Source organism: Pongo abelii, chromosome 5 (assembly GCF_028885655.2).
Source record: "Pongo abelii isolate AG06213 chromosome 5, NHGRI_mPonAbe1-v2.0_pri, whole genome shotgun sequence".
Taxonomy (NCBI): domain Eukaryota; kingdom Metazoa; phylum Chordata; class Mammalia; order Primates; family Hominidae; genus Pongo; species Pongo abelii.
The window spans coordinates 32,077,893-32,093,855 of NC_071990.2; the positions used below are offsets into that span (position 1 = coordinate 32,077,893).

General features: G+C 53.5%; 1 protein-coding gene across 2 annotated transcripts; it reads right to left on the bottom strand.

Annotated features, from left to right (window-relative positions):
* Positions 1-114: 114 nt before the first annotated feature.
* On the bottom strand, positions 115-15,937 carry SLC44A4 (solute carrier family 44 member 4). 2 transcript variants are annotated; one of them, XM_054556721.2, is made up of 21 exons: positions 15,878-15,937; positions 13,969-14,017; positions 12,994-13,067; positions 12,790-12,868; positions 11,867-11,966; positions 11,659-11,784; positions 11,390-11,450; positions 8,396-8,483; positions 8,236-8,319; positions 7,734-7,969; positions 7,525-7,624; positions 6,444-6,536; positions 6,054-6,156; positions 2,794-3,047; positions 2,611-2,705; positions 2,419-2,522; positions 2,236-2,309; positions 1,931-2,001; positions 1,737-1,831; positions 1,573-1,657; positions 115-668 (listed from the first exon to the last, which is right to left on the bottom strand). In XM_054556721.2, the coding sequence occupies exons 1-21, from the start codon at positions 15,915-15,917 to the stop codon at positions 547-549; spliced, it is 2,133 nt and encodes a 710-aa protein (XP_054412696.2). In that variant the 5' UTR covers positions 15,918-15,937; the 3' UTR covers positions 115-546.
* Positions 15,938-15,963: the final 26 nt, after the last annotated feature.

The window sequence follows — 15,963 nt, forward strand, 5'->3', positions numbered from 1 at the left end:
TTTTGATTGGCCGCGGCACCAGGACGCGTCACAGGGGCGGGGCCGATTTTAAAGAGCCGGGCGCGGAAAAAAAAAGGCCGCCTGTCGTCGTGGAGAGAATGAGGCACAGATTTACTGAGAAAACAAAATATCTTTAATAAAATCTTTTTTGTTTGTTTATTTTGTTTTGGAGACGGAGTCTGTCACCCAGGTTGGAGTGCAGTGGCGCGATCTCGGCTCACTGCAACCTCTGCCTCCCGGGTTCAAGCGATTCTCCTGCCTCAGCCTCTCGAGTAGCTGGGATGACAGGTGCATGCCACCACGCTCGGCTAATTTTTGTATTTTTAATAGAGACGGGGGTTTCACCATGTTGGCCAGGCTGGTCTCGAACTCCTGACTCAGGTGATCCGCCCGCCTCGGCCTCCCAAAGTGTTGGATTACAGGCGTGAGCCACCGCGCCTGGCCTAAAACCTTTTTTTTACTACAAAATGGAGACTTGTAAGGCGAAGTGAGGTTGGACGGCTGGACGGTGGGGGTGGGGTGAAGTCCTGGATCAGGGCCGAGCTCTCACTTCTTCCTCTTCTTGTTGTCCGGGGGCGCCTCGTTCTTCTTGCCTAGAATCTTTAGAAGGCTCTTGGACATGTAGTAGGGCCGGTCCAGGGAGCCGTTGTTCCGCTCCAGGTCTTCCACTGAGCCGCAACAGAGACCGGTTAGAGCGGACCCTGGGGCCAGGAAATCCGGGACTGGGAGGCAAGCTGCCTGCCGAATTTGGAATCCAAGCTGCACCACCACCCTTACCCGCGGGCAGGTTATTTAATCTCAGTTTCCTCATGTGAAGTGGGGTCGGGAATATTATATTGTATAGAGCGATGATAAGAATTAGCGGGAAAAATGTATGTCAGTCGCTTAGGAGGAGCCTGGCAAACCCTGAATGGACGCATGCTGTAGAGTAAGAAAATCTCCTGCCGCTACAGCCACCTACTGGGAAGTCTCTCTAATGGCTTTTTTTTTTTTTTTTTTTTAATCTTTTTTCTTTGTTTTGAGACGGAGTCTCGCTGTCGCCCAGGCTGGAGTGCAGTGGCGCAATCTCGGCTCGCTGCAACCTCCGCCTCCTGAGTTCAAGCGATTCTCCTGCTTCAGCCTCCCAAGTGGCTGGGATTACAGGCGCCCGCCACCACGCCCAGCTAATTTTTTGTATTTTTAGTAGAGAGGGGTTTCACCATGTTGGCCAGGCTGGTCTCGAACTCCTGACCTCAGGGTGATCTGCCCACCTCGGCCCCCCAAAGTGCTGGCATGACAGGCGTGAGCCACCGCGCCCGGCCTCTAATGGCTAACTTCTACCCGAGATTTCCTAGGGAAGATAGCAGAGACCTCTCCATCAGAATGCTCCTTCTTTGGAGAGCCTACCGGCCTGGGGGCTCACTCTCTCCCTTCTTCCCTAAACTCCTGGCCTCAGGATGTCACAAGAAGCTCCCTCTGGTTTGTTTAGCTCACAAAGGCATTGTTTTTAGAAGCACCAACTCTCCAAAAAAAAAATGCTTGAACGGCTCAGTACTTTAAGGTTGGGGACAGGTGGCTGGGGGTGTCACTCACGGAAGCAGAGGAAGAGCGTGTCCACACACATGCCGAAAACGCTGAAGAAGCCGCTGGCGATGACATAGGCCCCCAGGATGGAAGTCTGGAAGACATGACCCGTTGGGGTTATTGGGTTCCTCTGGGGAGTTGGGGGTGGAGCGGCAGGGAGGGGAGTCACTCACCATGATGGGCAGCCAGTAATAGTTGAGGTGGGGGCTCTTAAAGTCTTTATCCAGCCCCGGGATGCGACCGGAGAAAAAAAAGAAGGACAGGACCCCTGTGGAATAATTCTGGGGGTTAGTGCTGCTCCTCTGAGGCCACCTCTTCAGCTGCCCAGCACCCCTACTCTCTGTCCCCACAGCTTCTGGTCCCTTACCCACGCCTCCGACCACCAGCAGCTTCCCAAAGAACAGCAGTAGGTCTGTGACTTTATCCAGGACGACCACCCTGTGCCAGAAGTTAGGGGAGGTTGAGGGTGAGAGGCCTGGCGATGCTGAGAGTGAAACTGGCTTCGTAATTTGTGGGGACTAGTGCAAAATGAAAATTGTTCACATTCCAAGACAGCAAGAGCAGAGCACTAAACCAAGTCTGGGGCCCGGCTGAGCACAGCACGCCCACGAAGCCAGCCTTGGGTGGGAGATCAGAGGAGGGAGCCACCAAGAGGGTGGGGAACAGCCTAACCTGACAATGTTTCGCATGAGTAGCATGAAGGCATTTTTGGCTGAGACACAGAAATTCTTCCCGTAGATGGCGATCTGAGGGAGGCGGAAAGGTCAGAGTTACCAAGGTGAGCTGCCTGGACCAGGATGGGGGTGTCTAGACCAAAGGGCACCAGAACAAAGGGTTGCTTGCAGTGTAGCTCACCATGATGTACGCATTGCGGTTTAGGAACTTGATAAATTTTTCCAGACACCAGAGGCAGCACTTGAAACAGCACATGATGCAGCGGGCTACAGGGTTCTGCACTCCTGGGAGCAAGGAAAGCTCATGTTTGGTCACTGCCCCTCCCTAATGGCCTTCCCCAGCTCCTGACTCCTACTCCGACTCCAGACTCACCTCTGAGCTTGTGGTCAATATACTCCAAGATGACCCGGGCTATCTGCACAAGGGTCAGGATGAGGGCTCCAAATGCCAATGACCCAGTGTGGTAACTGCAGAGGGTGTTATGCAGTCAGAGACAGCTCCAGGACCCCTGGGGCCCCCGTGCTTACAATGACCAGGCCCCTGCCCCATCCTTACCGGAGTGTGCGGATGAAGGCAGAGATTAAGGGGAAGGTAGGGATGTCCTGGGGCTTGTGGAAGGCCCAGTAGAAGGAGGCAAAGGCTCCAGCGAGGACGCACTGGCCCAGGGCCAGTACCCAGTTAAGGGTCCAGAAGAGCCCCAGGACCCCATAGATTTGCAGGTTGAAGAGAGAACGTTGGACTAGGCCTTTGGATGAGTAGCCCTGGAAGACGCACATCAGCCCTGGGCACGAGGAGTTCACAAGCTGGGCCTGGGAGGGTAGACGGGGATAGAGTAGGCTTAGGCTTTGGGGACCTCAGTATGGAGCCTTGGCGTCCCATTCCCAGTAGCTCCTGCCCCTCCCAGAGTTGACAGGTGGGAAGTAGCAGCTTCTCTGAACTGCGGGAGTCAAGTTCTGTCGGAGAGTTCCATCTCCAGGCTCAAACTCAGTTTGGTCTGCCTATAGCATAAGCATAATCAGCTCCCTCAGTCTCAATCAGAGGGGAAGGCACTCACTCAGCATTCCCATTCCAGAGCAGCCTCTGCAACGTCTTCCAAAACCCTTTCCAGCAAATAGAACAGGCTGGGTATTTGATGATATTAAGGAATTATTGTTAATTTTGTGAGATGTGATAATGATATAGTGGCTATGCTTTTAAACAGTTCCTATCTGTTGAGATCCATCTCGATGTATGTACAGGTGAAATGGCATGATGTCCAGAATTTGCCTTAAAAGTCTCCAGAAAAAGAAATTTACGAGGCGGGTGTGGTGGCTCAAGCCTGTAATCTCAGCACTTTGGGAGGCCGAGGCGGGCGGATCACCTGAAGTCAGGAGTTCAAGACTAGCTTGGCCAACATGGTGAAACCCCATCTTTACTGAAAATACAAAAAATTAACCGGGTGTGGTGGCAGATGCCTATAATCCCAGCTATTCAGGAGGCTGAGGCAGGAGAATTGCTTGAACCCAGGAGGCAGAGGTTGCAGTGGGCCGCACCACTGCACTCCAGCCTGGGAGACAAGAGCAAAACTCCATCTAAAAAAAAAAAAAAAATTATAGGTGAGGATATAGATGAAATAAGAATAGCAGAAAGTTGAGGGTTGTGGAATCTGGGTACAGGGAACTCGCTGTGCTATCATCTCTACTTTTGCATATGTTTAAAAATTCCCATAATAAAAAGTAAAAAGTCACAAATTAAAAAACAACCCTTTCTAGCAAATATAACCCAAAAAAAATTTTTTTTTGACACAGGGTCTCGCTCTGTTGCCCAGGCTGGAGTGCAGTGGCTCAATCTCAGCTCACTGCAACCTCTGCCTCCCGCATTCAAGCAATCCTCCTGCCTCAACCTCCCAAGTAGCTGGGACTGCAGGTGTGTGCCACCATGCCTGGCTAATCAAAAAATCTTTTTTTTTTTTTTTTGAGATAGAGTCTCACTCTGACACCATATTGGCCAGGTTGGTCTCGAACTCTGGACCTCATGATCCACCTGCCTCGGCCTCCCAAAGTGCTGGGATTACAGGTGTGAGCCACTGCGCCCGGCCTTCTGTCAGTCTTTACTGCTAGATCACAAGCAAGTTGAAAACAACACTCACGTCATACCCAGCGCAGTTGCTCACGCCTATAATCTCAACACTTTTGGAGGCTGAAGCAGGCAAATTGCTTGAGCCCAGTTGTTTGAGACCAGCCTGGGCAACATAGTGAAACCCCATCTCTTAAAAAAAAAATTAGCTGGGCATGGTGGCACTCGTTTGTAGTCCCAGCTACTTGGGAGACTGAGGTGAGAAGATCACTTGAGCCTGGGAGATCAAGGCTGCAGTGAGCCATGATCGCATCACTGCACTCCAGCCTGGGTAACAGCCTTTTTTTTCATTAAAAAAGAAAAAGAACCACATCATTTTGGGCTTTGTATACCCAGTGCCTGGCACATAGTGGGTCCTCTGTACATGTAAATAAACCTCCCTTTTTTTTTTTTTTTTTTTTTGAGACGGAGTCTCGCCGCCCAGGCTGCAGTGCAATGGCACAATCTCAGCTCACTGCAACCTCTGCCTCCCGAGTTCAAGCAATTCTCCTGCCTCAGCCTCCTGAGTAGCTGGGATTACAGGCACCTGCTACCATGCCTGGCTAATTTTTGTACTTTTAGTGGAGACAGGGTTTTGCCATGTTGGCCAGGCTGGTCTCAAACTCCTGACCTCAGGTGATCCGCCCGCTTCAGCCTCCTAAGTGTTGGGATTACAGGCATGAGCCACTGTGCCCACCAAACCTCCCCTTTTTAATAGGGGTGGGGCTAATGTGTGCAGCACAGCTCATGTTCCCAGCTCAGACGAGGTGAAGACATGACAGGTTTGAGAAGAGTAAATTCCCAGCAGCCCAGCGCCACTCCCGGGAAACCTCACAGGGGAGTTTTGGAAGCAGCTTCTCTCCCAGGTCCCCCGCAGGGAGTCCCACCTGGCTACTACCTAGGGCTCTGTGTTCCAAGGGAGGAAGACTTAACAATACAATACAATCCAACCTGTTACTGAGCTCTTATCAGGTGCCAGGCATTGTACTAAGCACTTTATGTGCCCAAAGTCATTTCATCTTCTCAGCCACCCCAGGGATGGGTATTATAATTATCCCTATTTTACAGAGGAGCGGAGCTGCGTATGGCGGCTCACTCCTATAATCCCAGTACTTTGGGAGGTTAAGCCAGAGGATTGCTTGGGTACCTGACTACGTCAGGGCAACCCCAGGAGTTCAAGACCAGCCCAGGTAACACAGCAAGACCTTGCCTCTACAAAAAGCTTAAAATTAGCCTGGCGTGGTGTCGTACGCTAGTAGTCCCAGCTGCTCAGGAGGCTGAGGTGGGAAGATTGCTTGAGCCTGGGGGATGGAGGTTGCAGTGAGCTGAGATTGCACTGCTGCACTCCAGCCTGGGCAACAGAGCGAGACCCTGTCTCAAAACAAACAAGCAAACAAACAGGAGTAGGCTGAGACTCAGAGGGTGAAGTGGTTGATGGTCCTCAAGTCAGAGGAATGTCCTGGGGAGGGGTGGAGTAAGTCCTGGTATCCAGGGCTGTCTCTCCCAGCCTCAGTTTCCCTCCCCACATAATGGACGGCTCAACAGGAGTACCAGGTGTTCTGGGAACTGGTTTCTTCTAGCTCTGCTGGGGGTTGGGTGTGTGACCTTGCACGAGTTTCTTGCCCTCTGTGGCCTCAGTCTTCTCTGCACAATGAGGAATGTGGCCCCTACAGCCCCTCAGCACTATTAGTCCCGCCTCCATGTGCCCTGCTTCCTCTTACCGTGGGGTTGCATGATGTATTTATTGGCACTTTCTCACAGCCAGGGGAGCTGATGTTGGATGCCCAGAGCACATACTGGGGTTGCCCCGATGTAGCCAGGTACCCAGAGGGGAGTCAAGGAAAGCATGATCACACGAGGTCTCCACAGGCCACTCACTCCTTAGGGACCTGTTCCTAGGTGCTTGTGCAGATCGTTTGCTGCACAGAGAGGGCTGAAATTCAGCCCGTGTGCACCCTTTCAACTCTGTTCAGGCACAGTGCTGCTGTGTCTGCCCAGAGAAAGGGGCACCTCTTCCAGTGACACCAAGGCACTGTACAGGGCAAGTATTGCTTTGTTTTCCACCACCCCCCAGGACTCCAAGAGTGGCTGGCTGCGTGGGCAGAGGATACAGAGCAGTCATGGCCCAGTAGGCAATGCAGATGAGGAGGAGGACAAAGGTGACCAGTGGGTAGAACATGGTAGACATCATCTGTCCCACAGCCCTGCAGGGAGACAAGAGCTGTTCACCGGCACTGCCCCAGATGTCCATCTTCTCAAGGGGCTGACCCCGGCCAGGCACGGTGGCTCACGCCTGTAATCCCAGCACTTTGGGAGGCCAAGGCGGGCGGATCACAAGGTCAGGAGATCGAGACCATCCTGGCTAACACGGTGAAACCGTGTCTCTACTAAAAATACAAAAAATTAGCTGGGCTTGGTGGCAGGCGCCTGCAGTCCCAGCTACTCAGGAGGCTGAGGCAGGAGAATGGCGTGAACCCGGGAGGCGGAGCTTGCAGTGAGCCGAGATGGTGCCACTGCACTCCAGCCTGGGCGTCAGAGCGAGACTCCGTCTCAAAAAAAAAAAAAAAAAAGGGGGGGGGGGCTGACCCCTCTGCCCTTGCTGGGGCCTGCTCCACTCCCCCAGGGTGGGACCAACAGGGGCAGTGACATTGTCTTTCATATCTGTGTCCTCAGGGCCTGGTGCAGGGCTAGGCATGCTGTAGGTGCTCACTGGATAAACAGAGCTGAATAAATCAGGCTCACAGGACCCTTAGAGGAAACTAGAGTCACAGAGAAGCCACCTGGGGCAGCTTCGGGTGGAGTAAGGGAAGATCACCCCCAAGCGTGATCCCTTGGCAGGTGTGTGTGGCAGTTCCTGATCGGGAGCAAGCTGCTGCCCCTCCTGGCCTGGATTCCTGCCATTCCACTCAGCCACCACCACTCCCACCAACCCCTCTAGAAGGCCTATGTCATATTCCAAGCACTCATTTAATCCTCAAGACAACCCTAGAAGGCAGGAATTATTGTTACCCCCATTTTACAGATGGGGAAGCAGAGGCTCAGAGAGGCAAAGCCACAGCAGTGTTCACCACTGTGCTATTCCTCCCTTCTCCTCTGAGGCTCCCTGCCACCTCTCTAGCACCCCCTAGGTCCCCTAGCACCCCTGGGTCCACGCTGTCCTCAACCCCATCTCCCTCCCAGGCAGGCCCTAACTTGCTGGCCTCCTTCAGGAGGGCGATGGCAATACGAATCCGCTGCCGCAGGAAGATGAGCACCAGCAGCAGGATGGCTTCAAGCACCACCAACACGATCACTGCAGAGGACGGGGCAGACAGACCTAGGTCAGGGCCAGAGCTGGGGCCAGGCATGGCCCAGGGCAGTCCTTGGGCAGCTGGTGGCTTGGGGGTGGGCAGGACACTCACGGGCAGCCAGCCAGGTCTCCTGCACGCTCTGGTAGGCACTGAGGTTGGTGGTGAAACCCAGCTGGGAGATGGAGGCGCCCTTGTCCCGCAGCACTCGGTACTCCTCCCAGCAGTAGTAGATGCCATATGCCAGCACGCCCAGCACTCCCAGGATCAGCACCAGCACCAGGGGCCCGGCCACCAGGCGCAGAAGCAAGATAAACAGTAGGCTCAAGACCAGAGCCACCCCCAGGGCACTGTAGGCAGGGTGAGGACAGTGAGGTTCAGTCCTAGCCCCTCAAATCTTTCCCCTTACAGAGGCCCCCCCTGCCTTTCCACACACCACCCAATGTCCCCAGATTAGGCCTCTTTCCCTTATAAATCCTGTTGGTGTTGGAATCCATTCCGAGCTCTGGCTCCTCCTCCTCTGTCCAAAGCCTGTGTTTCAGACATTGGGCGAGGGGATAGAGGATCAGGGAGGAAGAAGGCAAGGACACGAGAGGAGGGGAATCTGGTGACTCACACAAGAATCCAATACCAGGACTGGGCAAAATCTTCAAAGATCTTAACACTGATGTCTCGGGCATTGAGGCTGTCAATAAGACCGCTGTTGGGGAGACAGAGTCAGATGGGGCTGTGGGTAGAAGGGGTGTGGCCAGGATGTGGGGGAGGGAGGTGCCTACCTGATCCCTTGCTGTATGGTGGTGTCATTGGTGATCCCTGGGAGCGCCGGTGGAGTAACGTTGGTCCATGGAAAGCAGCGCCCCAGAGCTGGAAGGGAGAGCCGGGCTGCTGGGTTGGGGGCCAGGAGCTCTGCCTGGAGGGTCTCTGGCCCCCTCCCAGTCCACAGTGCCCTTAGGGGAGGGAAGGGTGATGGGCTTTGCGTCCCTCAGTGGGCTGCTTTTGATTTCACAAACGGGCTTCTGCCCTGTGGAGCCCAGTCCATCCCCTGCCTCCCCTCCTTGCCGTGCCTTGGTTTGGACCCTCCTCTCTGCTGACCTCAACTCTTAGAACACCCTGTCGCCCTTCCATCCGCCCTCCACCCGAGTGGAGTGCCAGGGAGACCGTGGCACAGCTTGGACTTCATCACTCCAGGGCTGTGGGTCCCTTTGTGACCCAGACATCTCCAGAGGCTCTGCCCCAGAGACAGCGTCCACACTCCCTGGCCAGGCTTTCAGGCTTTGCTGTCCAAATCCAGCCCATGTTCTCTTCTACTCTATACCTTTGCTCTTATTGTGCCTCTCTCTCAGGGCTCTCTTTCCACCAGAAATCCCATCCATGACTCCCTGTTAAAATCCAGCTCCATCTCGCCTCCTCCAGGAAGCCTTCTGACCTTATTTCTACCTCCTTTGGCAACTGTTATGTGCCTACAGAGCCACTTACTGCCATCCTTGCAACAACTTTGCCAGGCAGCCTTGCTTTGTCATTTATTTATCTATCTATTTATTTATTTATTTACTTATTTTTGAGTCAAGGTCTTGCTCTGTCACCCAGGCTAGAGTGCAGCTGCATGATCATAGCTTACTGCAACATTGAACTCCTGGGCTCAAGCGATCCTCCCCACTTAGCCTCCCAAGCAACTGGGACTATAGATGCGCACCACCACACTTGGCTAATTTTTAAATTTTTTGTACAGATGGGGTTTTGCTATGTTGCCCAGGCTGGCCTCAAACTCCTGGGCTCAAGCAATCCTCCCACCTCAGCCCCCCAAAATGTTGGGATTACAGGTGTGAGTCACCTCACCTAGCTTATTTATTTTTTAGAGGCAGGGTTTCTCACTCTATTGCCCAGGCTGGAGTGCAGTGGCACAATCATAGCTCTCTGTAACCTCAAACTCCAGGACTCAAGTGATCCTCCTGCCTTAGCGTCCTGAGCAGTTGGGACGACAGGCGTGAGCCACTGCACCTCACTGTCATTTACATTCTAAAGATGAGGAAACAAGGTTCAGAGAGGTTGCGTAGTTGGGTCAAGACCATAGGGCTGGAAAGTGCTAGAATTTATATTCAGATCTATTTGACTTTGAAGTATTCACTTGAGATACTCCTTATTGTACTTAAATTGATAACTGGATATCTCATCTTATGTTAAAATTGTCTAATTTTTTTTTTTTTTTTTGAGATGGAGTCTCACTGTTGCCCAGGCTGGAGTGCAGTAGCACCATCTCGGCTCACCGTAAACTCCGCCTCTGGGTTCAAGCGATTCTCCTACCTCAGCCTCCCAAGTAGCTGGGATTTCAGGTGCCCACCACCACACCTGGCTAATTTTTGTATTTTTAGTAGAGACGGGGTTTCACCATGTTGGCCAGACTAGTCTTGAACTCCTGACCTGTGATCCGCCCGCCTCGGCCTCCCAAAGTGCTGGGATTACAGGTGTGAGCCACTGCTCCCGGCCTAAAATTTTTGTTTGAGACGGAGTCTCGCTCTGTCACCAAGGCTAGAGTACAGTGGCGCGATCTTGGCTCACTGCAACCTCTGCCACCTGGGTTCAAGCAATTCTCCTGCCTCAGCCTCCTGAGTAGCTGGGATAATAGGTGCATACCACCACGCCCAGCTAATTTTTGTATTTTTAGTAGAGATAGGGTTTTGCCATGTTGGCCAGGCTGGTCTCGAGCTCCTAATCTCAGGTGATCTGCCTGCCTCAGCCTCCCAAAGTGCTAGGATTACAAGCATGAGCCACCATGCCTGGCCTAAAAATTGTTTTATATTAAAAATGACATTTGCAACTGGGTGTCGGGGCTCATGTCTGTAATTCCAGCACTTTGAGAGGCTGAGGTGGGAAGATTGCTTCAATCCAGGAGTTCAAGACCAGCCTGGGCAACATAGCAAGACTTCATCTCTTAAAAAAAAAAAAAAAAAGATGTTTGCTATTGGAAGGAAGAGCATACTGTAAAAGAAAAAAAGTTCAACTGTGATCCTACCACCTAGCCACGTTCACTTATAACATTTGAACAAATATCCTTCTAGCTTTTTCCCTGTGCATATATAAAAATAATATGTGTGCAGGCTGGGCATGGTGGCTCACGCCTGTAATCCCAGCACTTTGGGAGGCCGAGGTGGGTGGATCACGAGGTCAGGAGTTCAAGACCAGCTTGGCCAAGATAGTGAAACCCCATCTCTACTAAAAATACAAATTTAATAAATAAATTTAATAAATAAAATAAAAATAAAAATTAGCCGGGCGTGGTGGCGGGCACCATATGCTGTAATCCCAGCTACTCGGGAGGCTGAAGCAGAGAATTGCTTGAACCCAGGAGGCGGGGGTTGCAGTGAGCCGAGATCACGCCACTGCACTCCAGCCTGGGCAACAGAGGAAGACTCTGTCTAAAAAAAAAAAAAAAAAAAAATGTGTGTGTAGATTCACCCATGTATGTTTTCATGAGATTTTCATACAGTCTCTTTGTGAACAACTCTGATCTCTTCACCTAGAATGTAGCTGAAGCAGGGAGCAGTTGTTATCCCTGCCTCTGTCCCCAGCACCTGGCACATAGTAGGTCCCCAAAACACTGATGGTCTGACTGCAAGGCCACATAACAAAGAGAAAAATGAAGACCTGATGCTAATTCCAGTTTTGCCACCAACAAGCTATGTGACTTCACTCTCTCTGGGCCTGGTTTCTTCATTCAAGCAATGAAAACATTGGACTAGATGATGTCTGAGGAAGGAATCTGTGCTTCTCACCTGGAGCAGAGGGGAGGAGGAAACTGGGGCAGAGTTCCTGTTGCAGGCTTGTGATCACCGTCTGTGGCAGGAGTGAAAGGACAGACACACCGACACACAGACACAGAGCAGGGTGAAGAAGCAGGTCCCCTCACCACCACCATGGGGCTCAGCCTGTCCCACACTCCCCAGGAGAGCCAACCTGGTGATCATCTACCCAACTCCCCCTCCCACTCGTGCCCACCCTGGCCCTTCTGGGTGACAGTGATGAGGTTAGGGGCAATATTCACCATATTCCAGGGTACCCCTGGCAGACAAAAGTTCCTGTTTTTTGTATAGAAGACTTCCCCAACAGTCTGCAAGAACTGGTTTTTTCCCACAGTCCATGGGTCAACCGGGCAGGAGGACACACACACCTGGGTGCAGAGAGAACGCTAAGGGGCTGGAACCTGAGACCCTGGGTGAGATCTGGGGCAGAGGCAGGTCCCAGGCTCTGACCTGGGGCGTGGGGCACTGTAGGCCGTTCTCAGCCACTGAGATGATGTTGGTGGACAGGATGCAGCTGAAGATGTTGAAGTACAGGAGATACGGCTTATCTCTGTGGGAGGGGAGGGACCATGTGCATCAAGGCCTGGTCAGGTGTTGGGGGAGGGGAGGGTCCACTAGGGTGGCTTCTCAAGAATACAGTGGGCCCAGCCCAGCGTGGCCCATACCAGTCACCTCCCAGCTCCTGGCCCTAGCTCAGCTGGGGAGGTAGGGAGACGCCTAGAAGATCTCTCAGATTAAGTCACCATTGCAGCAGCTGACAAACGGCTCAGAGCATGAACTTGGAGCTCCACAACTTCGTGTCATCTTTATTATCTTGAGCAAGTCACTTGTTCTCAGCCTTGGTTCTACTCCATATAAAAGAATAGTGCCTACCTCATGAGATTTCAATGCGCTTGTGTGTGTAAAGTTTACTGCCTGCCTGGAACATAGTAAATGCTATATAAATATTTGAGGTTTTATTATTTATTGGACATCTGCATGTGAGGACTGTTGGCATTGCTTCTGGAATTCCCTTTGAATTTCAGATAAGGAAATCAAAGCTCAGAGAGCTTGAGTAAGTTGTCCAAGGCCACACAACCAAAACTTGGTCCAGTTGGGGATCCAAACACCAATCTCTGAACTGTAAAACTCATACACTTAACATGACTCTCCACTGCCTCCCATTTCTGGGGGGACTCAAGAAGTGAACTGTCCAGCAACGGTTCTCAACGTGGCCTGGAGTGGTCAGATTCAGGGAGGCTGAGGTGGGGTGGGGACAGCAGGGAAAGGCTGTGGAAGAGCACGGACAGGTCTAGAGGCTGAGTTGGGGGGGTGTCTCCTGCCCACCCCACCTTGCCTCGCTCCTGCACTCCTCTTCTTGCCTTTGTACTCACTTGTTCTCCCCCATGCCACAGTAGGCCCCGGTAGAGTTCCTGGGGTAGAGGACTTGCCGCGGGTCTCCATACAACCAGGCTGCAGACAGAGGCACAGATGAGTCATTGGAGGGCAGGGACTTAGTGGGGCAGTTATGGGTATGGTCCCTCCCTGGGTTACTGTCCCTCACCCACTGCCCCGGCTCTGAGCAGCTGGAAACTCACCCACAATCCCCACCACGATGTAACCTAGAATGAAGAGCAGGAAGAGGACGCAGCAGATGACATCTGTGCAGCTTCTGAGAGAGAAACGGGAGGCTGAGCTAAGGAGACTTGGGGAGGTAGGGCTCATGGTCTGGAGGGGTCAAGGGTTAGAGAGTTGGGGGATGCTGCAGCGTGGGCATCAGTAGGCTTTATTTTTATTTTTTTATTGCTTTTTTTTTTTTTATTTTGGGACAGGGTCTCACTCTGTCATACAGACTGGAGTGCAGTGGTGCAATCTTGGCTCACTGAAGCCTCTGCCTCCTGGGTTCAAGCAATTCTCCTGCCTTAGCCTCCCGAGTAGCTGGGATTACAGGTGCGTGCCACCACTGCCTGGCTAATTTTTTTTAAATATTTTATTTAGAAAACCTAGCCAGGCACAGTGGCTCACGACTGTAATACTAGCTACTTGGGAGGCTGAGGCAGGGGAATCCCTTGAGGCCAGGAGTTTGAGACCAGCCTGGGCAACATAGTGAGATTCCCATCTCAAAGAAATTAGCCTGGTGTGATGGTGCATGCCTGTAGTCCCAGCTACTTGGAAGGCTAGGGCAGGAGGATCACTTGAGCACAGGAGTTTGAGCCTGCGGTGAACCCCCATCTCCAAAACACAAAAAGAAAGAAAACCTTTTTCTGGGTGGGTAAACTTTCTTCTGAAGTAAAAGACAGAAAAGCACACAACTCGCAAGGGCTCAGCTGGGTGAGTTCTCCCGCTTGTGAAGCTGGCACTTAAGTCAAGAAACAGAACATCCCCTCAGAACTGGGAAGCCCTCGATGCCTGCTCCAGACACAACAATCCCCCCAGGGCACCACCCATCTGGGGCAGGAGTTTCTCTTTTTCACAAGTTTCTTACTAATATTTTAGCAAATACAAAGCAAATACTGGATTCCACACTGCACCCACCACCCTCGCCAGCCCCCGGAGCAGTGCCCAGAGCTCACCTGTTCTTGATGGGGCCTCGAAAGGAGGGGTCGTATTTGACTGGCTTCCCTGAGGGACATGAGAAGAGGTTGGAGGATGAGTCTCTCTCTGCATATCTTGTCCTGCTGAGTCCTCCTAGCCCCAGGATCCTACCCAGGCCTCAGGTGTTTGGAGGGAGATGGGCTAGAGAAGGACTGGCAGGAGGGGAAAACTGGGGAGCAGGAAAGGTAGGATCCAGGCCTGGTCAGCAGCTCAGCAGCTCCCTGGGAGCTCCACCCAGGCTGCCATGGGGAGGGGAAGGAAGGCTTTTATAGTTTCCGGCTCACATCTCAAGGCAGTTAGTCTGGGAAATGGCCTTGGTCTCCTGCCTTACCCTGGCACAGTTGTCCTGAGTCTCCCTTTAGCTGGGATGTGGGACTCCCAATGGCTCTCACTCCCTCATTCTCATCCCTGTCTCCTCCCTAATCCCTCCCCAGGGACCACACAGACCCACAGCCCCTCAGGGAGGTCATAGCCTCTTCCCCCGTCTGCCCCAGGCCCTACCTTACCCTCTGGCTCAAGGCTATGTGGAAAGAAACTGGAGACAAAGGTGTTAACCCCAGCAGGTCCTGGGGAGGGAAGCGGCCCTGTACATCCTCACTCTGGTGGGACCTCAGTCCCCTGGCCACAGTGTGCTCCGGGCTCTGGGCCAGCAGTCAGAGTGACACCTGAGCCCGGCCATAGAGATTGCAGGCACGTTGAGTTCCTGGTCCTCCCTGAGTACACACACAGGGAGGAGGAGGGCCGGGCAGTCAGGGTTCCTTGTGGGCACGAGGAGGGAGGGCCGAGGGCTGGGCAGGAGTCTGGGAAGGGGCGGGTGGGGTCCACTTTCCCCAGGTGCCCTGGACTCTGTCCCTCCATGGCTCATGGACAATGATTGACCTGAAGCCGCTCCAGGAAGTCTACTCGGGAGTCCTCACTGCCCGCTCCCCTACGGCCCTAAGGGACTCAAGCCTCTCCTCGAGAAGGTCCCTCATAGGGGTTCCTTCCCCTTCAGACCAGAAGCCCAGGGGGGCCTCCGCAGGTGAGTCCCCAGCCTTCACTGCTCATGGGGATCTGGAGGCCAGTCCCCAGCTCCCTCTCTCCTCAGAACCCCAGCCCCTTTTCCTCGCAGATTCTGGAAACAGGCTCCCTGCTGTTTCTCCCCTCAGGCCTCACCCTTCACAGGAACCCCAGGGGCCCTGTCCCTATTCCTCAAAGTACCCCAAGACCAGCTCCTGCTCCTAGCTCCTCACAGAGACCCCTAGGCAGGACCCCAGCCCCCTTTCCACAAAGACCCTCAGCCCCAACTCCTCACAGGGACCCCCAGCAGAACCCACTCCCTCTGCCACTTCTCCCAGAGACCCTGGCAGGCAGAGGCCAGCCCATTCAAGGTCCCCTCACTCCTCAAGGGAGCCGGCAGGCTACAAGCAGCTTTCCCCCTCAGAGACCCAGACTCCAGGCTGAACCTCCTCCTCCTTACAGGGACCCTGGCCTCACCCGCTGCAGGCTCTGCAGCACAGGACACTCCCAGCCTCCAGCCCCATTCTGCTCAGGGCCCCAACCTGCCACCTTCCATCTCGGCTTTGTTTCCTAGGGCCCTGCCCTTAGGGACCCAGAGTCCAGGCCTAAAATCCCCCCCTCCTCCCAAGGACCTCAGCCCCAACTCTTTAGAGGCACCCAGCTTCACTCCCCATGGGCTCCCCAGCAACAGCCCCAGCCCCCAGGCCCCATCCTCCTCCCAGGACCCTGACTGCCTCCCTCCATAGCTCCCGGTTCCCGGGCCCTCCCCTCGGGAACACAGCACTCTCCTTAGTTTCTCTCCCTGGAGCCAGCCCCAGACACCATTCCCAAAGCACCTGTCATCCCCTCCCGCCACAGGGTCCCGGGCCTCGCCCGCCCCAGTCTCACCGTAGGCCTCGTCATCCTCGTCCCGCTGCTTTCCCCCCATAGCTCAGTCTCCGGAGTGATTGGAGCCCTGGAGACCTGGCGTCTCA

Bases quoted from the DNA above. Each gene is read 5' to 3' on its own strand.
- SLC44A4 (XM_054556721.2), bottom strand. From the start codon at position 15,917: ATGGGGGGAAAGCAGCGGGACGAGGATGACGAGGCCTACG. The intron at 11,967-12,789 runs GTGAGTACAAAG...CCCCTCCCACAG, and splicing joins TGTGGCATGGGGGAGAACAA to AGATAAGCCGTATCTCCTGT. The intron at 2,310-2,418 runs GTGAGCTACACT...CGCCTCCCTCAG, and splicing joins ACCGCAATGCGTACATCATG to ATCGCCATCTACGGGAAGAA.